This window comes from Centroberyx gerrardi, chromosome 20, assembly GCF_048128805.1.
Source record: "Centroberyx gerrardi isolate f3 chromosome 20, fCenGer3.hap1.cur.20231027, whole genome shotgun sequence".
Lineage (NCBI taxonomy): Eukaryota > Metazoa > Chordata > Actinopteri > Beryciformes > Berycidae > Centroberyx > Centroberyx gerrardi.
The window spans coordinates 15,692,190-15,718,562 of NC_136016.1; the positions used below are offsets into that span (position 1 = coordinate 15,692,190).

The 26,373-nt window shown below is 45.0% G+C and overlaps 1 protein-coding gene across 2 annotated transcripts in view; it reads left to right on the forward strand.

Annotated features, from left to right (window-relative positions):
* svild (supervillin d) overlaps window positions 1–26,373 on the forward strand; it is a 59,075-nt gene that overhangs the window by 9,530 nt on the left and 23,172 nt on the right. Inside the window, exons 2-7 of one of the 2 annotated variants that reach the window (XM_071898645.2) lie at window positions 4,210–4,776; window positions 15,116–15,150; window positions 19,322–19,383; window positions 22,022–22,119; window positions 23,167–23,275; window positions 25,453–26,021. In XM_071898645.2, the coding sequence (XP_071754746.2) occupies window positions 4,391–4,776; window positions 15,116–15,150; window positions 19,322–19,383; window positions 22,022–22,119; window positions 23,167–23,275; window positions 25,453–26,021 (1,259 nt within the window). In that variant the 5' untranslated portion in view covers window positions 4,210–4,390. The remainder of the gene's footprint in view (window positions 1–4,209; window positions 4,777–15,115; window positions 15,151–19,321; window positions 19,384–22,021; window positions 22,120–23,166; window positions 23,276–25,452; window positions 26,022–26,373) is intronic. The other variant, XM_071898644.2, reaches the window with a different exon arrangement.

Below are 26,373 nucleotides of genomic sequence, written 5' to 3' on the forward strand. Positions count from 1 at the left end.
GGTGTTGCCTGCATTCCTGCTCCGTACTCTTGTGTGGACACGTGAATTCTGAAGGAATCCACAAACTAATGGACTACAGGTCAGCGTTTGCGCCCCCCCCCCCCCCCCCCCCCCCCCCCAAGGCAGTTTTCTGCCTGGCCCTTGTCTTGCTATGAGTAGAATGAACCCTTGAACTCATGTATAACGGTAGATACTCTCTATGGGTCTGTGTGACAGGTGTGTTTTCCCACAAGGAGTCCCAGTGCTTCACACGTGTAGATAGTGACACCAGTGGGCTATGAGTAATGAGGATGGGGTCTATAGGTGAATTTGGAACCTGTAGTGTTATGACTCCACTGCTGCCCTCCTGTCTTTTAGTGTGAATTTATGCAGAAGTTTTCAGGTGCTCCCAGCTCTGAGTTTCACTCTCTTGTCTTTTATCACAACGCTAGACTGAACTGTGAAAGGACTAAGACAAGTTCAATTTGGCCTATTCCCACCTTATAAGCATTCACATCATATCTCTCTCAAGTAAGTTATACTCAACTCACCAGCCCCTATCAAACTACAGCAAATTCTGTCAATACTGGTGATGGTGATAGAACTCAAAGTTTTTGCTAATATAATGAGAGATTTCTCAAAAAGTGTATTTTGAGAGATTTCTACTTAAATACCTCCTCTCCCTTGTAACCGGTCAAAAAGATAAGGGGACCATAGGTACAGGTAAACTGCAGGACTCGCTCATATGGACATAGATAAAGGGGTGAAAACTCTTCCTACACATTTCAAATCCAAATCAAATGCAACATCTCCCGTACATTAAATCTTTTAGTACGTCTTTGCAGGTAAAGAAAATCAATATAAAAAGCATGACAGGTGTAGAGCTCTCAGACTTCCAAGAGGAAATGATGATACTGCCTCTGATACTCATTTGAGAGTGAGGGGGAAATATGGCTGTTGAACCCTTTCAAAATCGGCGCACTGTCCTTGCCTATCCCTTCCCTCGAGACAGCTTTGGACATTTGCCCAGTTTATGAGTACAATTCTCGGATTAATTGAGCTTTTATGAAGGAGGATATGGGGCGTGCTCAGGAAGTGACACACTTGGCCGTTGTTGAGACAGAGCTTCCTCTCATAGTCTGTAACAACTCCCAAGGGGCAACAATAGGTCAGAGATCATAACAGCGATTGGAAACAGGGCTCGGATTGTTTACTTGCCCGTGAAGAGCAGAATTAATATCGCCCATCTGAGTTTGCTGCTCTAACTGGCAAACTGGTATTACTAGATATGGAAGAAGACAGATATGCGGCAATCATCAGTGAAAAAGACGTATTTGTGTCAAGCTGTATGTGCCCAGACGTGTTTTTCATGTTCTGTCCATCAACAAAACCTCAAATTGAGATACATGTGGCACTAAGTGCCGTCAGATCTGTCAGAAACAACAAGCTCCACCTAACGCTGATGAAAATGGATGAGGTTGTAAAAATTGTAAAGAAAAAAATCGCCAAAATCACCTTTAACATCTGCTTTTTTTGGAACATTTTGGAACATCGGACCTTATTGAGAGCTCTCTGAATGTCTTATAGCTCTGCATGTTCCTGCTCGTTCCATCTATCTGTCTCTCTGAAGAAATAACCATAAATAGGTAAAGAGGAAAAAAAAAACACACCTCCCAAAACAAATATCTTTGGGTGAGTTCACCATTCGCTGATAGGGGCGGTGATTTCTCATGTATGACTCACAACTTCGTCCCCCTTGTTGCTTAAAATAACAGATGTGGCTTCCAAACAAAGCAGCCTCTTTGTTTTGGATCTCCATGGTCAAGCTTTAGCGTACTGTTTAGCAGTCCTTTTATAGGTAGTGACCTAGGTGCATTATGTAAGGGTGTGCATAGTCCTGAAATCAACATCGAACCTCAGGAGCCTTTTGCCTTCATAAGGAGATTCACATGCTTTGCTTTGGATTGCAATTCAGTTTCAATCCAAAGGTTAATTCAAGTTCACTCAAGTTAAAGATGACGCCATTAGTTCTTGCCTAGGAACATGGCTACTCGCCTAACACGGGTCAGAGAGCATCACAGTGTGCCGCTCTATCAAAGATACTTTCACTGTAATATTCTTTGGATTGAGTTCACGACCTAAACAAACCACACTTAATCTTGAAATGTTCAGCTTTTTAAACCTAGACCAGCAATGTGAAATGACTCCCAGCCTGGATATCCTGTTCTTTTTGAACCATGCAGCTACTTGAAGGCTCCAGGCTGGAAAGTTATGGATGCACCGCTGCTAATTGATTAGGCCTACATATTTAATAGGCTATTTGCTCCTCCCTTTACTGTATGTAGTAAAATCCCTTTTAAGGTTTAGCCTCCTCAGCTCTACTTCCATCCTGTTCTTGATTTGAGCAAACAAAATTCAAATGTTTGAATATGTGAAAAAAATTTAGACAACTAGATCTCCACTGGTTGATTGAATGCTGTGACAAAAGAGGGTCAAAACTCGAAACAGCCGTCTCACAAATGCAATTGAGTTTTGTGTACGCTTGTTTCGCCTTCTCACATGAGCAGCTGTGCAACCACAGAGGCCGCACTCAAACATTCAGAAATTAAATACAAATCTTTTCTTGCGTGTGGGTTGCATGTAGTTGTTTGAATTTTTTCACACATTCAAACATTTTAATTTTATATGGCTTGGATACTCCTGGTAGTTGGACTAACTGGACTGTAAATAATCTATGCTCATTTGTTAATTTAGTTTAGTAGTAAGGACAGATGAAGAATTGTTATTGTTAGTGCATTTTTCTGTGGGTGGATATAGTGTGGACATTTCCCAGCAGTGTCGAGGTCTTCAACATCACAGAGGCTTATAACAAGGACCAGACACCGTGTAATTGTAAAGTTACAGTTTGTGGTTATACTATGTCCAAACTTTCACAAGGGAGGCACTGTGGTCCCTCATTGTTTAGCCAAGTGCTGTTATGTTAGGTGGAGGAGGGCTTGGTCAGGTCAAGGTGAAGGCACACACACACACACACACACACACACTGACACATTTCCTGTGTAATATTTCAAAGACATTTTTTTTTAAGGGGACCAAGAGTCATGATTCTGTTTTGGCTTTTACAGCCCAGCAGGTGGTTTTGGGGGTGAAGGGGTGCCTTTGGAGATTTGTGCAAGCCTGTCATCATTACAGAAACATTCTTGGAGTGAGGTCATTTATTCTACCTTATGACCCACCTCTCCTTTCCCTCCCACCTCCTTTTCCTCCCTTTTCCCTCTGTCTCTCCTCAACTCTCTCATCACTAACATAACTCTAACACAACACCCTCTTATACTTTCTCCCATACCGCTGTTCCTGACTGAGCTATTAAATGTGAGATCCTATGTGATGAATTAACCCTTGCCCTCTTACTGTAGGGATCCCAGAGGGCCGCTTTAAGTTCCCCTGCCCACACCCCTGCCCCCCCCTCTTATATAAACATACCTCCATCCACCAATCACCCTCTTCTCCAGCTCCTGGGGTGTGTAGGGGCCGAAGCCCCAAAGCATCGTTAGCATACTTGCGCTGTGAGATCGGCTACGTCTGTGGAAAAGCCCCTGTGTTTTGTGTGGAGCAAGCAGAAACTGCGCACACATAACTTTTATTGCCGGTGTCAGCTGTGGATGCGTTTAAGTGAGTTTGCAATTGTAGAACCCCTCCATCGCCAGCCGTGTGGTTTTCTGCCCTGTGAGCTCATGCACTGTGCTTGTCGTTGTAAATACAGAATCATTACGGGGTTGGACGATGCTCAAGCGGCGATTAGGCCAAGGCACCAACCCTTCAATTAAGCAAGAAATAAAATAAGATGAAGAAGAATATATTATTTGATGTTTCTCTCTTTCTCTCCCTCTTACTCTCCCTGCTTCCCTTTCCAGCTCGCTCCATGTGAGTAGACTGAATAGAGGTTATATGAGAGTCTCAGTGCGGTGCTTGGCCAGCCAACTTGGGGGATGACTTGTCTTTGAGCAGAGCTGGCTGACATCATTCTCACGGGGGGGTTGTTAGCTGAGGCAGGGCTGGGCTTGGCTTGGAGCTCCGCAGCTGAGGCAGTTATAGCTGGTTTCCTATGAAAGCTGAAGAACTATAAATCTTTGTGGTCCACTCAACTTTACAGATTTCTGAGAGCCTGTCATAGGGAATTATACCATACAATGATGACTTACTAATGATGTTTATCTGTCTTTTTTGCAGCACTGGGATGATGTTGATGGAGTGAGACATTTCTCTCAAGGGAGAGATCCACTACAAAGCTAATCAGCAAATTTGGATTAGGCCGTTTGAAGAAGCCACTCAGTTGGTTGCATTCAGTGAAGAAAAGGTGGGTCCTCGAACCCCTGAACTCTGACTGCATTTGAATAGAGGGGACAACAAAATGGATGGAATAGATACCTTGCAGAGCTCTTCCCTGGAGACCAAGGCCGAGCGAATCGCCCGCTACAAGGCTGAAAGGAGGAGGGAGCTCGCCGAACGCTATGGCAACACGGAGGAATTCACCTCAAAATACGTCCGTAGGGACAGGAAAATTGCTGACTCATCAGAAACGGTCTCTTCAGTGACCAAGGAGAAGGACAAGCATGAGGATAATGGATCAGAGCAGACTTATACTAGGAGGGATCTCCGAAATAAAGTAGCAGAACCTGTGGAGCACGCTGATAGTGAGTCCTCCCAGGACACAGGGGACATTCAAGTTAAAACAGACACAATATTATCCTTGAAATCAGAACCTGCCTCCACCATGAAGATGTCTTCTCATTTCAGGTAAGTTTATTCACATTGTCTTTGGTTTAAAACAGTGGTTCTCAATCCTGGTCCTCTAGTACCACAGCCCTACCAGTTTTCTATTTTACCTGGTAGTTGATTACATTCACCTGGTGTCCCTCATTTAGCCCCTGATTACACCAGGTGAATGTAATTAACTACCAGGTAAAATAGAAAACCAGCAGGGCTGTGGTAGTCAAGGACCAGGATTAAGAACCATGGGTTTAAAATAAGTGCCCCCTTTATCCCCAATGGTTTATGCAAGGTCAGTCACAGTACTCCGGGGTCAAAGACTAAGCCGACCAGGGATAGCGACACATTAATACTAGTTGAGCCAAGGATAACATCTAAGGAATAGGGTTTTATAAAATCATCATCAGTCATTTTAAATGTTCTTGTAGGTATCTCAATATTGACTCTCAGAGTGCTATGGATTAGCTATTCAGCCTAATAGATATCATAAGATAAAGATAAGATTGTACTTCATTGATCCCCTAGGGGAAATTCCGGGCATGATAATAGAGGCATAATTTTACATGAAAGTCTGCTTAAACTTTGAATATCTTGTCCGGAGGCGGCACAAACCTCAGATCCCTCCCTAGTAGTGGCATGAGAATCAAGTAGCTTCTCTGTGGAGGATGCCTTGATTTTAGAGAGCATCTGTAGTTCAGCAAGTACAGTATTAGGATTATGAAACTACTGAGCAAAAGTAGCTGGCTCCGAGTGAGTGACTAGGAGGCAGCTAGCCGGCACATTTGGAGAACACTTAGTGCTATCTCCTCTTTGAAATAAACACCACTTCTAACATTTCCAAAATTGGCCATGTCTGGGAAGCGGCGGACCGCCATATGTTTTTTTGCCATGGCATGTTTTGCTCCTGTGACACGCAAGCTGCTTGTTTTGGTTCAATTTGCAGTCATATGGAGGAATCTGAATGTTTAACATGTCCGGGAATGACACACTTGAATTGTTGGTCTAGGGAGTGATTTGGGAGATTTTTTGAGTTTTCTCATTGGGTGCCAGGAATGTCCTGAGCACTGTGCATAGATACAGCAAAACATGTCCTGTCCTGGTTTTGGGGTTGTTTTTGCTGTAATCAAGATGGGGATTCTGCTGAGTGCACATAGCCAGGCTTGTCTGATCCTGACAAGCAGCCCGAGGGGATGAGGGGAGGGGAGAATAGAGATGGACAGACTGTAGAGAACAAGTGAGAGTTTGGTGGTTGCGGGGAAGGAGGGGTCTTTGAATGTGTCTTGACACAACATCTGTCAAGTTTTCATGCCCTGTGCTTATTGAACCAAGAAATGTGATTGACAGCCTGTTAGATATTATCAACCAATTATTTTATTAGATTGGAAAAGACATGTCTTGTGTTGCAATACTCTTGCAAAAGAAGTGCGTGGTGTTTGACAGGTTGCAGCAGATCTCGGATATAGTGTGCTATATTGCTTTCCTGATAATCTTTAACAACAGTGGAGGTTGGGATTTGTTTTGGTTTTGGTTCCATGTCTGTACCTGCCTTTGTCACAGTTTTAGTTTGAGTGCAGGGTTTAGTATTGAAATTGATCCTGTTTACTTACCTTATTTTTATGAAAGAGCCAATTCTAAGCATCAGTTTTATGCTTAATGGTGGATATGGAGGAAATTTGGCTAAATTTGAGTATTTAATATTTCTTCTTGCAGTGATGGTAATTTTCTTGCTGTGTAGTCCCACTACTGCTGAATGACTAGCCCTATTTGGCAAAACACTGGAGGATAGTCACGCAAAAGTTATAGACTAGCCTACACTGTCAATTACAGAGAGCGGGAAGGCGGGTTGACAGGATGATGTGTTTGTCTTGCATGCCTGTCACTTTGGCTTCTAATCTAGTCAGTCCTGTTGTGACATTTGCTGCGTCATACTCCAATTGTACAGCCTTGTATGCAGGCACACGGAGGTATCATGTAGGACTATACAGAGAAGGCTGTCTGGACACCAATATTATTAGGCATAATTGTTTTTTTACAGCAGCTCCTCAGACATTATTGGTCTTGGAAGCATTTTCACCATCACAATGTTTTTTTGAACCACCAGTGTGGGAAGATGTAGGCCTATTTTTTTTTATTCTCGTGACATTACAAAAAATATGAACATCCATCAGCATTAAGCATGAGCATTAAGCATCTTTCTTCCATCTTAAATGAGGAAATCAGTTGTGTGGTTGATTCTGTTTAAAAAAGCAGCTGTCACGTACAGATGTAAAACAGGAAATAAGTTCTTACTTTATATATTGAAATGTGCCTTCATTCAATATAGAAATGTCTGGGAAAAAAAGTATTGTTTTAAAACCAGTATTGAATTTGAAACCAGACCTTGTTGTCAAGGTCAGGTCATTTCACCCACATTCATTGAACCTTCTTAGGCGACACGTTTGTGTGTCTGGAACAGGAATAGCAATAAGGAAACTGGAGCCCATCTCTCCTAGTGATAATGAAAACAAGTCTGTCAACAGGTTTATCTGCCACTGACAGGCATCCTGCCCTCGCTAAATTTACAGTTGAAGGGTTACATTCCAAGACACTGTATTTCATTCTTAAAATAAATTGTTACTTGGAATTCATACTCAATAATTATATAGTTATATAATAATAAGTACAGATCCTGTATGGTCCCACAACCTAATTAAGTATTAGTTCATTTGAATGTAATCTCATCTCTCTGGCTCCCTAGTTGATCAACTGCCTTAATCTCTTCTATGGAGAATACATAGCCTATATAGAAGCACTCTTTATTTACTCTTTATTTCCAGAGTTGTGTTGTCTTATGATCATAAAAAATAATATCTATAGCTAATGGCTATCACCACACATCACTGTTGCGCAGCAGTCCATGCAAACTGATCAAACGCAGAAGTATGTCTCTTATCATGTGGCTTCATCTGAATCCATTTGCATACAAGAGGTGTGTGAGAAACGATAGGTTACTTCCCGTAACCCTGGTTCTCTGATAATATAGTGAGGTATCTCAGCCTATAGGAGAGTGCTCTCTAGCGATCGAACCACGGAAGCTCAAATGACACCCCGTCTGTCAAAGACAGACCAATCACAGCAGTGACAGGAGAGCCCACCTCTCCCCTTATAAATCACTGTAGTCCACAGAAACGACATTCTCAAGTGTGCGTCTTCCTCGCTCACGGCAAAGAGGGGAGTGTGCTGAGATACCTCACTATGTTATCAGAGAACCAGGGTTACGGGAAGTTACCTAACGTTCTCTTTCTAACTCCGTTCGGTATCTCAGCCTATAGGAGATATATACAACTCCCGAATTGCACCAAGCTCTCTGAAGCCAATCCTCCATCTTCAACAGACAGTGAATAATACGAGGTGTAAATCAGACAGCGCCCACCTGAAGGACAGAATGAGCCAGTGAGGGCACCGTGACATCCAGTCTATAAAATCTGACAAATGTATGTGGCGAAGCCCAACTTGCCGCCGCCCAAATGTCCTTAACAGAAACCCCTCTGAACAGGGCCCAAGAGGTGGCCATGCCCCGAGTGGAATGGGCTCTCAAACCCATCGGAGCCTGTAAGCCCCTCTCATATGCCAGTCAGATAGCACTGATACGGAATAATCTGGTTCAGTTTGCACCAATCCTCAAACACACACCAATTAGCGTTGTATAAAGAACGCGTAGATGGTGCCCTGGTGCCTTGAATGGTCTCCACTGCCCTAGGGGGTAGACCAACAGCAGTTAAATTCAGCCTCTCACGGGCCAGGCCCAAAGGGCCATGTGCTCTGAATGAGGATGAAAGATCTCCCCATTCGCCTGTGACAGCAGGTCCCGTAACGGGAGTGGCCACGGCTGGGCTGAGAGAAGCTGGATTATCTCCGCCAGCCAGTGTTTCCCTGGCCATCATGGAGCGATCATAATCGGGGTCAAACCATGCTCCCTCACTCTCGCTAAAGTGGGGGATATCAGACTGAGTGGGGGAAACGCGTAAAGTAGCGTTTGGCCATGGGTGAGCCAGCGCATCCACACCCAACGGTGCATCGTTGCGTGCCAGTAAGAAGAACAGAGGACACTGGGCGTTTGCCCGCGATGCGAACAGATCTACAACAGCCTGGCCGTATCTCTGCCATATCTGTCTTACTACCTGTCGATTGAGAACCCATTCGCCATAAACGGGATTCCCCCTTGAAAGGAGGTCTGCTCCTGTATTCATCCTGCCCGGGACATGCGTCGCGCGCAGAGACAAAAAATGTACACTGCCCCACATTATTAGGCTGTGTGCCAACTTGTGCAACCGTAGGGAGCGGGTCCCTCCCTGACGGTTGATGTAAGCCACTGTCGTGGAATTGACGCTTCTTATTAGAACGTGACAACCCTAGAGAAAAGGCAGGAAATGTTTCAGGGCTAGAAACACCGCCAGGAGTTCCAAATAATTGATGTGGGCGAGGCGGAGCCGTGATGGCCATATCCCATTCACTGACCTGCCCTCGTGACCGGCTCCCCAGCCGGTTAGACTTGAATCTGTTGTGACCACTCTCCTCTGTGACACCGCTCCTAGCGGTGCACCCAGTTTGAGCAGAGCCGGCTCTCGCCACTGGCTGAGAGCGGCGAGCCAGTCTGCTGTCACCGTAACAGGGTGGGAGCGGTGATGCCGGGGACACAGGCGCAAGGAGGCCACCCATCGCTGAAAATCTCTCATTCTTAGCAGACCTAATGGAACCACCGCCAGTAGCGAGGCCATTAGACCCAACAGGCTGAGACACGTCCTGAACGGGACCACGCGCCCCTCACCAAAAAGCGCCAGGCACTGGTAAAACTTCTCCATCCGTCTGTCTGTCAGAGTGGCTCGGAAGGAGAGAGAGTCTATTGTGATAAGTACTCTATACGCTGCGTCGTTACCGGGCAGCTCTTTGCATAGTTTATCCTGAAACCCAAATCCGTGAGATGGGCTATCAGAGTGGCTGAATCTCGTGCCAACAGTGCTTCTGAGTGTGAACAGAGAAGATAATCGTCGATATAGGAGTGGATTCTTAGCCCTGAATCCCTCAAAGGGTTCAGAGCTGCTTCCACACATTTTGTAAACACTCTCGGAGCTAGTGAGAGCCCGAATGGGAGTGTCATGTACTCGTAGGCTACGCCCTGATAGGCAAACTTGAGAAATTTCCTGTTAGCAGGATACATATGAATGTGAAAATAAGCGTCCTGGAGATTGATTGATGTAAACCAGTCGCCTGGACGTATGGCACGAGACAACACCGTGAGGGTGAGCATCCTGAACTTGTACTTTCTGAGATAACTGTTCAGGACACGTAGCCTAGATCTAGAATGGGGCGCAACCCCCCTCCCCTTTTTGGAACCGTGAAATACCGGGAATAGAAACCCTCTTGGGTTTTTTCTCCCGGGACAATTCTGATTGCTCCCTTGCTCAGTAGAGAGGAGATTTCGTCCTCTAAAACTCGAGCCGAATCCCCACTTGCTGTAGAAACCAAAATGCCGTTGAATTTTGGTGGCTGAGCGGCAAACTGCGGTCTGTACCCCCTCACTACTGTATTCAGCACCCAGGGGTGGACAGCAAAAGCCTGCCACCTCTCCACTCGGCTGGCGAGAGGAGTTATGGCGCCTTCTTGTGGAGAAGAGGGGGGCCGCAACAGCGACGGAACGTGCCCGGATAAGGGGCTTTGTTCCAGGTTTATATTTTGTTTTTTTAATGGCTGTGCCCTCGGCAAAGTGCCTGGATGCAACAGCCGATTTGTTGTGGGAAAATTGTGTGGTGTGCACGGTGTTGGGACTGTGCTTTGTGGCCACACGGGAACAAAGAAGGACACCCATCTCCCAGGCCTAAACAGGGCTGAGGGGGGGGTGAAACAGGGAGCACAGGGGGAACTTGTGCTCGAACTGGTTTTTCACCTGAGGATTCTCTGCCCGCTCCTCTGCTGGGGGCTTGATGTGCCGGGGGTTGGACTGGCGCCCCCTGGCAGCAGCCGCAAAGCCCTGGCAAGGGTGTTGTGGCGGGGAGACAGAGGTTAAATGCCTCTCCCTCCTTTTTCCTGAGGTCACAGGTTTGCCTAATTGAGGCGATAGCGGGACCAAACAGGCCTTTGGACGGGTCAAACTCTGAGTCCATAATGTCCTGCTTTTCCTTATCTGCCAGGCTGGACAGGTTCAGCCACAACGACCTTTCCCCTGCCACAGCCAGGCCCATGGAGTGGCCGCAGCCCTGGACGGCCCCCCTAGAGGTGCGGAGGATGAGATCAGTTGTGACACAGATCTCCCACACAGCCGGGTTAGCAGTGCCTGAGTCCAGCTGCTGGCCCATATCTACCAGCAGCTCAGCGTGGTAGGCAGACAGGAGGGTAACTACATTAAGCGCCCTCACAGCCTGAGCAGAGGATTTATATATTTTCTGGTACATGGAGGCGGTTAGTCTCTCCATCTTTCCAGGGAGGGATGGGCCGGATGCCGACGCGGTCGCACGGCGGTCAGGATGAAGGTGGGATGCAATGGTTGGCTCCACGGGGGGTGGGCCGGAGAGCCCCAACTCCTCAATGCCTTGAATATCCAGCCCTGAAAAATACTTGACGGGCACTCTGTGTCTAAAAGGCTTATCCCAGTAGCGCTTCATCTCCCTGACGCATGCTGGGACCACGGGCATGAGCTGCTTGGCAGGGGCCTGTAAGGTGGGGAGGACTTTGCCGTTGTACAGGTCCCTCTCAGCTCCTTGGCCAGTCTGGGGTACTGGCCACTCGAGGCCTAGCCTAGCCGCAGCTCGCTTGCACACATCATATAGGTTGACGTCGGGTGAGAGAGTAGGAGCCGTCCCACCCTGAGAGCTGGGGGGCCTAGATGGCTGGGGCGGGAGGATGGCGTCCTCCTCGTTGTCCTCAGGATCCTCAGCAAGAAGATCTGAGGCAGCATCGTCATCATCGTCATCATCGTCAACTATTCCCCTCTCCACGTCGTCCTCCATAGGCCCGAGCTGGCTGAGCAGCGAGGGGAAGTCAGACGTATTCATGATGTCGCCCCAGCTTTGAGCTGAAGGCTTGTTAGCCGACTCTGTTGCCGCAGGCTGAGAGGCAGTGAGAGGGGGATCACCGTTAGGGGAGGCAGCGACACGTAGTCTCCTCTCCAGGATTTTCGCCGGCATGCTGCAGCATTGCAGACAAGACTCGGGGTTAGCAAGGGAGTGTTTGGCATGGCCAATCCCCATGCATACAATGCAGAGGGGTTGGGGGTCCCTGCCCGAAATGTAGGATCCACATGCCGCCGGGCAAAGGCGGGATGCTGACTCCCTGCTCTTCTTGCCACTCGAATCCGTGGCTGCTGAGGTGGAAGCCATGGTATGGAAAAATCAAATGGGCTTGAAAAGCCGCCTTGACGGAAGCTTTTCTAATTAGAATAGCCAAGTGCAAGCTAGCAGGTGTAAAGCTGCCAAGCTAGCGGGGACACGCTCGCCGTAACGCGTTAGCTTAAAGGCTATCCAGGCAAGCGCAGACTAGCAGGTGTAAGCTGCTAGCCCACACTGGAAAGATTTTTTCTTAACGAAAAAAATAGTTTTCTTAACGAAAAAAATAATTTTCGTAACGAAAAAATAATTTTCTTAATGAAAATAATAATTTTCTCAACGAAAAAATACTCAGCAGTACCGACAGCAGAGCCGTAGTCCTGCGCTCGGCAACGATGTCCTTGACGGTTCGTCTATGAACAGTTCAGCAGGGAACAGATCTGGTCGCGCTGAGGTGAGCTGGTTGTGATAATCGTGGGGAAGAAAGCGAGAATGTCGTTCCTGTGGACTGCAGTGATTTATAAGGGGAGAGGTGGGCTCTCCTGTCACTGCTGTGATTGGTCTGTCTTTGACAGATGGGGTGTCATTTGAGCTTCCGTGGTTCGATCGCTACAGAGCTCTCTCCTATAGGCTGAGATACCGAACGGAGTTAGAAAGAGAACCACAGTTGAGATGTGAACTTTTAACAACTTTTACTTCCTTCTATTAATTACATTCTCTCTCCCCAACAAAGTTAGTATTTTTTAGGGAAAAGCCTTAACATAGCTAATAACTTCAATGATTTTCTTAAGGGAGTTTTACTTAAATGTGAGCAATGATTCTGTTTGAGTATGTGTCAAATGATAGATATCTGGAACACAGTTTTTAATTTGTTTTCCTCCATTTTTGTGGCCAAATGTGCATGTTCACATGTGCATATTGCAGCTGGTGAGTGGCCTAATGTGCATTAATACCTCTGTCATACTGTAGGCCCGTGCTTCTCTCCTTGTGTGTGTGTGTGCGTGTGTGTATGCATATGTTCAGTCTGCTGTTATTTAGCGCTTGTAATAAACACCAGTAATTGTGATGCTGGGGTGCGAGGATGAGTCAAAAGCCTCCAGTTCTGAACAAGAACACAGGGATTTTAGGCTAATTATTGTTTACATGGCTGAACCATTACTGTATGTTGCTAAATCAGAGCTCCCTGCTGCATGAAGGCCCGAGCTTTCTTAGAGTTTAGCAAGCAAATTGGAAACAAATCGTCACCACATGATGGCAAAAAAACAAAACCACCAGGGAGTCTTATTTTACACCAGCAGAACTATTTTAATATCCCTCCATTATTCTATTCTCTCCCATTGCACTGCACAGTAATATTGCTCCTTTCTTCTCTAGTGTCTCCCTCTCTCGCTCTCTCAGTCTGTGTGTTGGTGTGTGTGTGTGTGTGTGTGAGTGACATAATTTCAAATAGAGCAAGCGAGAGAAGGAGTTTACTGTGTGTCTAAGAGTATGATTAATCACTTGACTGCCTGGATTTGGCTGTCTGTTTAGCTTTTCTCTCTCCTTCCACTTCCCCTATCGTTAACTCTTCATTACTCTCTCTATATTGCTGCTTTTCTTCTCTTCCTCTCTTTCCAGTGCCTATTCTTTTCTCCTTTATTCTCGCCTGCTCTCTTCTGTCTTTTTTTCCCTTGTTTTTTTTTGTAATCTTTTCTTCCCTGGTTAGTTTTGATGGTAGTGTGGAGCCGATGCGCGTGGCCCCTCCCCTCCAGCCGCCAGTCAAAGAGGGGGTGGGGTCGACCAAGCGTCGCCGAGCCCTGCGGTTGCTAAGGGGGGTGTCGGAGGGAGGCTGTCTGGCTTACAGGCGTTTTGAGACACAGGCGGTGTCAGCCGTGGAGATCGCCCAGAGCCAGGGGTACGCCTGCAGACAGACTTTCTAGGAAGCTTGTAGTGAGGAAGTATACTGTAGCGGCATAGCGTGGCATAGTATAGTGCTTTTACCTGTGTGGCTCAAGTAAAGTAGGTTATGTGATACTGTATGATCAGTTTGAAGTTTGTGTCTGTGTACACAGGTTTGTGCCTCTCTGTTACACTATCCTCTCCACTGTACCTACAGAACATTGTGATCTTCCATCCCATCTCCCCACCTCTCCCACTACACCCCATCCAAAATGTCCACATTGACCTTATCCTTGTATTTTCAGATTTCCCCCTACATCATACAGCTTGACTTGGGCCTGTCAGGCCAAAGCTGACAAATGTCTCCCCAGAAATCGAGCCCAAGGCATATCTTAACCCTGACTAAAGCCCAAAATTACTCAGAATTTCCCAATAGGACATTTGGTCTTAACATTACTTTTCAACAATGTTTTGGAACGCAAACTTGACCCCAACTTACGGGAAATTCAGCCTGACCCAACCCAGGCCCATCGGGTTTAGTCAGAGCCTAAATATGGCCTAAATACCATACCCTGTCTAGGCTCCCCCTCCTCAGTTCACCTTTGACCCCTCCCAGCTGTCCACCTCGACTCACCATTGTGTTTAAAGCAGCCCTCTCCCCTGCTCCTGTTACATCATCGCTGCTGCCTCCCAGGCAGCTGCTCTCCCCATCCATATTTAACACCTATTACTTAGAGATGAATGGCCATCTTCAAATGCTATGCTACACAGGCACTGCTGTTATATCATTTCCAGTATGGGGTTGGGACAGCAGCATAAAAGCATGAGTAGATGTTGTAGGATGCTCATCGTGTGAGGCGCGGTAAGTGGCGTTCTGCAGCGCTGTTGTTACTGCAGTAAGCATAGTCTACATGCTGTATTTTGCTTGATCTGAGAAAATGTGTGTGTGGTTGTGTGTGTGTATGTGTGTATGTTGCATGCAAACATGTTGCATGCAAACAGTTTCTATCTGCTGTTGTTGAGTGTACATGTTTGGATTACAGTGCTGTATGTCTGACTGCACATACTCATGTTTCTGTCTATTTTGCAAGCGTTGTAACATGTCATTTTTGTCATCACTTCAGTATCTCAGAGTGTGACCTCATTTGTCTCTCTCTCTCTCTCTCCCTCTCTCTCTCTCTCACGCCTAGGCTGCTGGAAACTGACGACTCGGAGGAGCCAAAGGGTAAGAACTCTCCTCTTTCACTGCACTCAAATCCTCTTTTGTGCCACGGACACTCCTTTATTTCACAGCTCTTTGTAGTTCTCCCTATCGCTCAGTGTTCAAGGAATAAAGAGCTTATTACTGATGTCAGATCACCTAGCTGGCTTATAGATGTGGGATAAAGAGGGCTTTTTAATACCGTGCCACTGAGGTGGAATGAAAGGGAATGACAAATGTTCCGATGTCATTGGCTGTATTGTGTTCAGTGTGTGTGATTTAAAGTGAATGTTTTGCCTCAGGGGATTGTTTTCTGTGTCAAAAGAGGGGAGCTGGCGCTGGCCACGTGTCTGCAGAGTGTTTGTTTGAAAGACAGTGAGTCAGTGTTCAGCCAACTACCATTAAAAAGTTGAATTTATAAATGGATCGCTGGCTGCCCTCCTGACCACCTGAGCCCACAGCCTGAGTGTCTCTCTGTCTGCCTGCATGCGTCTCTGCTAACCTGCCTGTCTGTCTCTATGGCTGCCTGCCTGTCTGCTCATTTGCTGGTCTACCTGCCTATCTGTATTTTTTTTTTTCCATCTGTCAGTCTTTCTGATTGTCTGCTTGCCAGTCTGTCTGCCCCTATGCCTACTTGTCTGCTTTCCTCTCTGTCTACCTGCCTGCCTGTTCTGGTTTTCTGCCTTCCTTTCTGCTTGCCTGTCTGTGTCTCTGTCTGCCTGTCCAGCTGCCTGGCAACCACCTCTACATCACACTAGCAGGTGTGTGTGTGTGAGTGAGAGTTGTGTCTGAGAGATGGGAAGGTCACAAGAGCAGGACAGCGAGGAACCTGCAGCATATTGGGACAGGTCTCATTTGCACAACAGGTTTTTTTTTTTTTACCTCCATTTAAACCAGGAAGTCTGGAACAAGTCCTAATGATTTTCAAAGGAACACTGTTTTCTGAATAATAGCTTGAAGACAATAAGCATTTCTTTCTTGAGATTTTATCTTATTCTAGCATTTCTGCCCCATTTGATATTATGCACAGACAAGAGAGGTAAAACAGGAGAGAGACGTAGGCTGTGAGGCAGATTGGAACCCATGATGTTGTGTGTCTTTTTTTCAACAAAGCTTAATAGCTTTGAATGAGTCTTATTTGAGGTATTTTTTAACAGTTTGATAGGATCACTGATCCGATCGTCAATTGAAATGATGCAGATTTTTCTTATGGCTTTATGAAATAAAATTGAGGTGACAACTGAGGTGCTTACTCACCTCTTGCCACTGGTAGTGCATGAAAAGTTTTTCATTGCAGCAGAATAGGCTCTGCATTCTGTGTCCAGTATATTAAGCTGGTTCTAATCTATGATCATAGGCTGTGAAATTCAAAACACAACGTCAGAAATGAACCGGCAATGCCAGATGGACAACATTCCTACTCTACTAACGTTCTGCCGACTGCCACAAATTGGCTCATACTTTTTACGGCATACGTTCGACGGCTTCCTTGAATTTAAACTTTTTTTTTTTCAGTGGCTGATCAATTGGTGCACCCCTAGTTAACACAGTTAGCACAGAAGACCCAAGTTTTTCAGTCTTGCCCAACTTCAATGCCACAATTCAAGAGGTATGTTACGTTATAAGGAAAGCAAAGGGTGGAGAGAACAGGACAGGAAATTAACTTACTGGCGGATTCCAAAGTTCCTCAGATGTTTTCACTATTTGACCCAAAAAAATGCATTTTCCACATAGACGATTGTTACCTGAGCATTGGCAATGCATTCACTTGGCTGTTAGTGCTTCCTCTCCAAGCTGGCTGGCTCCAAGCTGATTCGGTTCTCTGAGCCAGAACGCCCCTCATGGTCACATCGTTTCCCCGACCCCCCGGCTGTTCCACTCACCAGCAATGCATGCTAACATCCAACCGGTCAAAATAGTGGCACATATACACCTTCACTTAGTGTAGATGATGTTTCCATTACTCAAGTGCACCTTGCTATACTCATACTGGCTCAGTATAGAATGTTTTTCCAGTGTATTTTCTGCACACTTTGGTTAAGCACAGATATGCTGGAAGTGTGCTGTGAAAGGCACCCAAACATATTTAGCACTCACTTCCCAAGGGTGCTATTAGTGATGTCACTGTTATATTCACCACATGCAAGCGATGCACACACCTGTTTAGAATGACAATGAAAAACAAAGGTGCTGATACTGTACCATACCAAACAGTAAACCATTACCCTCAAAAACAAGGGCAGAAGCGGCACTCCAATAGTTAAAAAGAAAGAGTCCTTCAAGGGTCCTTGGTAAGCCGAAACATGTCAGTGTGCTGTCCAGAATGGGTCTTATCCAAAAAAACAGCAAAAAAGTAATTAAAGAAACCAGCTAAATGAACAACTGAAGTGACTGACTCTTCTTTTTTAACTACTGGAGTGCCACTTCTGTCCTTGTTTCTGAGGTTAATAGTTTAGTTTATGGCAGAGCACCCAGCAAGAGTTTTTTTGGAGAAGCATGCTTGTTTTTCACTGTGCCATACCCACTGCAGGCCACAGTACTTGTTCAATGGAAAAAAAACTCTATTAGGCTATCCCTGTGGCAGGAATAAAAAGCGAGAAGAAAATCCTGCTGAAAAGCGTTTTATGTGTGAATTTTGATCCACTCTGCACCGTTCCCCAGAGCCTGCTGGGTAATATTCACATTAGCCCTTACTCCATTGGTCACTGCCAGGACTTGGGGCGTATCCAATTAGCTCTCCAGGGCTGGAACTGAGAAGTCCCGTGAGATGGATGAGAATACTTATGGAAGAATAAGGAGGTTTTTCCATCCCTTGAGTTTTTCTTTTCTTTTCTTTTTTTTTCTTTCTTTTTTTACCTCTCACAGTTGTTGGATAGTGGATGATGTGAAAGGGCTTGGACTGAAGTCAAAACCAAAAGAGTACACTCTGAGTAGAATCACCAGTCTGCAATGCTTAATGTTTCATCATCTGAACTAAATCATGCTGAGTTTTGGACAGCGGGGGATCTTGGAAAGATGACGCAGAAGCAGGCTGTTGGGCTTCAGCGAAAATCTTCACTGGAAAAAAGGGGGTTTTCTTTGAGATATGCCATTGTTTTGGATTTGGATTTGTTTTTATGTCTGAGGAAGACCATTTTGGCTCTAAACATCACATTGTCATGGCAGTAAAACTAGATTTACAGTGGGAGAATGGAATTGAGCGTGTTGATTTAACTCTTTTGTGTTGTTGTGGATTACAATAAATTTTAATGATTTCCGTATGTTCAGATTAGAAGATGACATTCTTGGGGCTGTTTCTGCTTAAATAGACAGCATATAAGAAGTTATGCTCTCTTTCTCTCTCTTTCTCTTCTCTCTCTCTCTCTCTCTCTCTCTCTCTCTCTCTCTCTCTCTCTCTCTCTCTCTCTCTCTCTCTCTCTCTCTCTCTTACACATGCACACACAATGTAACAGTATCCCTCTCTTAAAAAATCCATTATCTCACCATCAAACTCTCCAGTCACTGATGGACTCAAGCAGATTTTTTTTACCATCCCCATATGTCCATATGTCCCAGCGGAGCCCGATGACATTTCAAACCCATCCTGAGGCCTGAACACCTGTGTTTCTCAGTGTTCCTCTCGCTCCATTCATTTCCTTTTCTGATCCAAAGGGTTTAAGAAAAACCCAGTGAGATTATATCCTGTGAGTTTCCCAGTCTGCATTTTTTTTTTTGACGCTGTTGTTCCCACGTGGGAAAAGTGCAGTTTATGTGGGAAAAGACTCTAAGGTCTGTGTGAGTACAGCTCATTCCCCCTCCGAATACAGCATAATTGGCTGATGGAGAGATATTTGTGTGTGGGTCTGTGTGTGAATGTGTTTGCGCGTGCATGCAGTGTCTATTATATATACTTCTGTGCATGTATGCGTTCACCTCTGTGTTTGTGTGCAATTGTGTTCTCTATTTACATAAAGCTATAAGTCTGTGGTTGACTGCGTCTGACCTCACCATCTCCCAAACCATAACAGTGCATTTTGTTGTGGAAGCCAAACACACACTGTCTATTATCCTAAACCCTCATTCTAAGGTGACACCCTGGCTGATCATACGTGGCTCCACTGACACAAAGCAACACTCTACTCTATTGAAAGGAAAAACCCAGTGACTTCTCACCAATGTAACCCCGGTCAACTCTGTTTGTGTATGTGTTCTCCAGTTGACAGGAAGCCTGCCGACCCAGCCAAGGGGAGTGTGGCTTCCAAGACGTCTCTTTTTAAGGTAGGGTATTTTAGGTTTGCCTCCTAAACCCCCTTATCCACACATTTTATATTGTATGCTTGAGTATGTGAGTGTGTGTGCATGTGTATGTGTGTATTTGTCACACATTGAGAAAACGCTGACATTTTGTAGTGTCAAACTAATCATCTGTCAACAGTGTATTTAAACTCTTTGGCAATCAATCTGCCTTGCATGCATCCATGAATGCTTTGCAAAAGCAAATGTGTATGTAATGCATGTCAAATCTTTTCCTTTCCCTTGTTGATTTCCTCATAGCCTTTTCCAATCCATCTGGTGTACCCATCCACCCCCCTCTGGAAGATTTCTCCATTAATAACAAATTGAGCTGTTGCATAGAGCGCTGAGCTGCACCTGGATACACACTTGGCCAAAATTGTGGCTTCACACACATTGTCCTTGGAGGTCCTGTAGGCAGTGGTGGGAAGAAAAGTCTAGAAAGCTACAGGACGCACTCATGGACATCAATTTGAAAATATTACTGCAAAAACTGTCCCTACTCAAATGGATACACGCGCATACTTTGTACATACTTTGAAATGAGTCGAGTATCTGCCTTTCTCAGGCCATTTAGGCTCCAGAAGTGGTTAGTTTTCATTATAGCAGATGTAAATGGCTGTGTGTAGCTGTTCTAACTTGGCCTTCGCAGACCAGGAGCAGTGCCAAGGCTTGGCCAAGTGAACCCAGATGGCAGCAAGCCGCTCCAACCAAAACCTGCTGGGAAAACAGGCTCCCACAAAGGGCCTATCACTCTGTCGCACACTGTGTCCTTTTCTTTCTTTCTTTCTTTCTTTCTTTCTTTCTTTCTTTCTTTCTTTCCTTCCTTCCTCCCCCACTCTGACCTAGCTCTCTGTTATTTCAAGGTGTCGCTCTTGTGAGTGAGATTTAAAAACAGCAATGAGAAATCATCCTTCCCTGTCTCCACTTCTCCCCAATCACTAATTTCTCCTTCATAGAGTCCCTGTTGAAAGCTAGTGAGTCAGCGTCTCCAGCAGGAGAGACTAAGTAGGAGTGTGTTCAGCGCAGTGTGTCTGCTTTTCAAAGCTGATGAAGGCTGTGCAGACGAAATGTGTTCATGGTGGCCTCTGACTAAAGACACAACTCATTGATATTTCAAAAGTCCTGACTAGACTGGTTATTGAGTTGAGCACTTGTGGCCTCTATTTGTCGTATTCCAAATGACTTTAAATCCATTTTAGGGGAAAATAGAGTCCTAGAGTTTATTATTCTGTTACTTCTTGAATACAAATGATCCAGTCTATCAAAGTGTTGTCATATTGTCAACCAAGGACTTGATAATAGATAATTATATTAAAAAAAAAGATAAAAAATTATTTGCTTTAATTTGTTGGTGTCAATCATTTTCTAAGAGTTAGCATCAGTTGAGTTGGTGTTTATTTTATTTTTTTTATAAAAAACTCTTAATTTGATTTCCTTTGCTAGCCTCTTTGTTGGAGGTCCACTCCTCTCCCCTGGGCCTCGGTGGACTGTTTGTTTACAGACAACCTCTCAGCTGCATGGTTCCTATGCAGATCTGAAAAGTCTGGAAAACTAAAGAAAAAAAGTTTAGGAATTGCACAAGCAATTGGAAAGTAAAAATAAAACAAATGTATTGCAACATATAGTTGATTAATCCCAATACACAAATGACTATTTGTAATTGTAATTAAATTCACACGTACTTGCTGTAAAGAATAATCTTAAACTGCAGAGTGTAATGTTTTAGTTTAGTGTTGCGCAACTACTGTCAGCATATATCAGATTGAACATTGACAAGAAATCTTCAAGAAGTGTGCAATTTTGAAATGGAAAATGGGTAGAAAGTCTGCAGCTGGCTGACTGAGAAGTAGACCGGGAGACGGAGAAGTGTTTGAACTGGAATTGGTGAATAGATCAATTCTCTCTCTCTCTCTCTCTCTCTCTCTCTCTCTCTCTCTCTCTCTCTCTCTCTCTCTCTCTCTCTCTCTCTCTCTCTCTCTCTCTCTCTCTCTGGACTTTTCCCACTTTGAGTGAACAACAGATCACTATATTGTTTTCTTTAGCAATCATCACTCTTAGTTTGAATTGTGAAATAGCCTAAATGTCTGTTACCCTCCATTGACATCACTGTCTGCCCATCAGGTCTTAAAATGGACAGTATGTCAGATGGACTGAGGGTCCAGTGAGACAATATTTAGCTTCGGGGACGGTAAAAAAACTTAATGGCAACTCCCTTGAGAGGACTTTGCTTTAATGTGGAAAATACCCACAGTGCTCCTGTCTCTCTTATTTTAGTCTTTACTGTATGTACTGTAGGGTGGGTTGACTTTGCATACTTGCTCTTTGCCTGCAACACCCACCCTGCTTTACAATCTTAGGCTTGCACACCCTCAAGCCCAGTGCAACCACAGTGTTCCTCTGTTGACCACTGAGGAACTCCACTGGGGCATTTGGGGGAGTTAACTGCCATGCTCAATGTACCTGATTGGTACTTTTAGATTAGCGAGGGGAGAGCGTTATTTATTCTCCTCTCCTTGTCCTAAGATATTTTTTTACAGTTTGTCTGGGACTTCAGCAGCGTTTCTTCACAAACCCGGTCCACTAACCTTTAGGCTACGGCCACCCCTCTCTCTGCCTGTAGGAACTGGAGAAGACGGAGGAGGAAAGCAGCGGTCGCCGTGCCAATGACAGAGTAAACCGTCAGCCAATCACCAGCGAGGAGGAGGGAGCCTCTACCAGGTGGGCGGGCTCAAAGAGATGTTCAATTACAACTGAGTTCACTTCTAACTGAATTTGACAGGATAGCAGAATTGGCATATTACTCAATTATGCAAACTGCGTTGCATTTGCAGGAAGCTCCAGGATGGGTAATTGATGTTTGACTCCTAATTGACTGTATAACATAGTTAGGTATCTGCAATCTTATGTTGCTCCAGGCGTGCTGTGAATTTTGTGGACTACGGTACACTACATATGGTACAATACAAGCACAGAGATTGAATTGATTAGACCTTTAACCAACTCTCACACACACACACACAGACTGAGAAGGCTTGTGGATAAATGGAGCAAACAAGTAATTAAAGGCCAATTGAAAGGCGGTCTAATGATGTAAACAACTGCAGAGATGAACCAGATAAACCTGCAGAGCTTGCCTCTAATACCACACATACACACACACACACATGCACTGACACACACACACACACATGCTCAGGGCTATGTGGTAGCCATGGTGATGCAAACCATATTGAAGCTAATAGTTGCAGCAATGAGAGCCAGACTGTACTTAGCACTCTAACCGCTAGAGAAAAAAATCTGGACTGAGTTGGAGACCGTGTGTGTGTGTGTGTGTGCACTCAGTGTTTGTCAATGGGTTATCAGCTGTATTTGTGTCTGGCTGTATCCATCTACCTATCAATGAGTCATGTCCCCCACGCTTAGTGTGTGTGTGTGTGTGTGTGTGTGTGTGCACTTCCTAGATATACTAAACAAATAATTCAGCCCATTCCCACCCCCTTCTATCTATGTGGAATTTGAACTGGCCCACAGACTATTCCTGGTTTTATCCTGAGTCAAGAGGCAGACACGATAGTGATATCCATATCTTCGGCTATTTGCAGCTGAACACCGCCACTGACCTTTTCCGTGATATATCAGTGAATTCAGGATGGCTATCTACTCCTATATCCTTGGGACATTTAGTGGACATGATAAATCAAAATAATCTTTTCCCCTTTACCTCTCTCTCCACCCTTTTCTGTCCCGTTTTTGCTGACACCCCAGCCTTCCAAAGACTTCTATATGGGAGAAGATGGAAGAGAAGGAGACCAGAGATGAGCCTTCATGGAGGGAGCAGCGTGAACATGCTGCCGCTGTGGAGGAAGAGGAGAAGGTTAGTTTTTCTATGTGTGGTTTGGAAAAGATAAAGGGCAATGTATTCTAAAGGTTTCATACCAAAGGGCTATAAAACCATATTGAAAAATAAAATTGTCCCGATAATCATTACTCAGTAGGTCCAAAATACAATTAAGTGCTTCCTGAGAAAATGTTTGTTACGATTTAAAGATTGCTAATCAATAATATTCTATATAGTGAATTTTAAGGTAGATATTGAACGGTAGATATCCCATTTTAGGATAAAACTTTTCAAATGGCAATATGAGTCAGAGAGAGCGAGACGGAGACTAATGTAAATGGTATTTTACTAGTTCTATTGTCTTTGAAATCTTAACCCGTCTATCTTGGTCTCATGGGTTTGTCTTTGGAAAGATCACATACTTGACCACTGCCGTCTTGCATTTTTAAAACATTTTACCACAGCATGCAGGCAAATTCTCCAACTGTTACTCATCTTAACTTAACTTGTTCGGTTGTTCTGTTCTTGGTTTCGTTTTTAGTTGATGTAAGTTGATGTGTAGATGGTAATTGATGTATGGTGGAGGGAGGAGCTTCCATTGACCAAATTCATTCTCTAACTGCAACGTTAACCCCCATCACAACATGCTTAACCTTATTCGAACCCTAATTCTAACCCTGAACCTGAAAGTAGCTCCTTCGTTCGTCTGTGCAAAACATCCTTACCCCCCCAAACAGCGCTGACTTCTTACACCCAGAACTCAAACTAATCCTTACAAGTAATGCAAGTTTGTACACATATACCACACTAACACACACATTCTCGGCAGCGCTCTGGTGTGTTTTTCATTTAAGCAGACCACCTGGTACTACACTTTCACTGCTGGCTGACCCCAACCCTCTCCACTCATCCCTTCATCTCCCCCTCCATCAACTCTCCCCTCTAACCTTTAACCTCTCAGTAGGACCTCTGCTGTTGGTCCAACTCATCTAAGTGATAGCACGCTCAACACTCACACCAAAGGGGTGTGCCTGGTTTGGGTGAACACACGTTGGTGTTACCTTTTTAAACACAACATATGAAGGGTTTCATTTAATTTTAATTTTAATGCTATACTGCATATATATATCCATTTTGAGGAAACCAATATTACATGAAATCCATCACCCATACATGATTACATCCTCAAAAATGATAGCATTTTGTTAAGACAACTAATGATAAGTTTTACTTTCATGTCAGTAGCCTGAGGTAGCTGAGAATACAAATGGTCTGTATCTCGTAATAGGAACACATGTTTTTATTAACATATTTTGCTGAAAAGTACAACCCCTTTATGGGAATATACGTAGATCTGATCTGTCCACCTTTGTCTGCTCACTCTCTCTTCCTTTCACTTTCTAGTTTGCTTCTCATTGTTTCACTTGTATACTCTTTATTTATTTATTTGCGCTCCTTGGTTTTCACTTGACCCCTTTTTTTCTAATCACCTTTGTTCCCCCATTCTCAGGCCTTCAGTCTTCTATTTCTTTTTTTATTTATCTCTGCTTTTATGTTCTTTCTACCCCCCTTCATCTGTCCCACTAAGCCCCAGTCTCCCCTCAATATAGATAATGGCAGTGGGTCACCATTTTGGAATGCATTCACTCACTCAACAGTAGCAGTAGTAGTAGGAATAGAAGTGTGTGTGTGTTTGTGTGTATTTCTGTGTGTGCCTGTGTGTGTGTGTGTGTGTGTGTGTGTGTGTGTCGGGGCTCCAGTCCTGTAGTGTGTAATGAGCCTTCTGGAAGCACTGCACAGGGACTGTTTAGCCCCGGGGCAAAGGGAATAGAAAAAGGAGGCTGTATATTATATATATATAGCCCCTATAGCTCTGAGACGAACAATGGGAAAAGGGGGTTTCAGGGTTTATGTGGAAACTGCAGAGGCGTTGCACTGGAAAAAGGTCTCATCAATGTGAGGTAATCATTGTTTATAGTCTATACACTAATGTCATAAACTAGGAAGCAGGGGAATATAGATTATAAAGTGGTGTTGCAATTTTCACGTTTTTTGCCAAATGTTAGACATGTAAAGTTAAGTAAGTGTGATGGCCAGTGGTTAAAAACTCATCTCTCTCTCTCTCTCTCTCTCTCTCTCTCTCTCTCTCTCTCTCTCTCTCTGTCTCTCTCTCTTCTCTCCTCTCTCTCTCTCTCTCTCTTTGTCTACACTAGCCCACCAGTCGCCTCTTCGACCGAACTCTCCCCCTCAGCAAGAACAGAGACTCCTCTCCCCCTCCCTCCGCTCCCTGCCAGCCCGCCTCGCTGCAGCGCCAAGACTCGGGGCCTCGCGGCATCAAGGGAATCCTGAAGAAAAGCCGCTCCACCAGTGTGGAGTCGGACCACAGCGAGGGCTCGGCGCCTGAGTTCGCACCGGCCCGACAAAGCAGCGTCACCCTCAGCCACCCTGAGAGCGAGGAGGAGGAGGAGGTGGAGGAAGAAGAGCAGTACGAGGAGGAGGAAGAGGAAGAGCAGGAGGATGTCGGCGAGGAGAAAGAGGAAGATGATGAAATGCTAACTGAGGATAGCACCGACGGAGGGGGCTTCAGCACCCATAGACAGCAGAGGGGAGGCAGCAGCAGCAGCGGTGGCAGCAGAGGGAGTTTGGAGGAGATGCGGAGCCCCTCGCCTGACGAGAGTTTGGAGGAGTCCCACTCGCTGGAGAAAACCCCCACAGTGTCTGAGGATGGGGAGGAGCTGGAGAGCAGCCTGGAAGGAAGCCTGGACTCCTCAACCAAACAGAAGTCAGTGGACGCATCAATGCATACAGCTTGCATACTGATAAAGGCCTAGATACTGAGCATGGGCATATTTTTCCTCTGCATTCAAAAAGGAATTCAAAGAAATAAGCCTACATGTTGCTTTTTTTAGTACAGACCACCCTTTCTGCTTTGAAGATGATGCACACACTCACACCCAATCATTTTAAACAATCATCACAATACTGCTTACTTATTGAGCGCATATACTGCATATGCATGATCTTAGGTCTCCTCACACTAGACTACATATAGTGTTAGAATATTGTAATTCTTACTTGCTGACTTTTGCATTCATATTAAATACACTTTGACAATTAGTAGCAACTGAAAACCA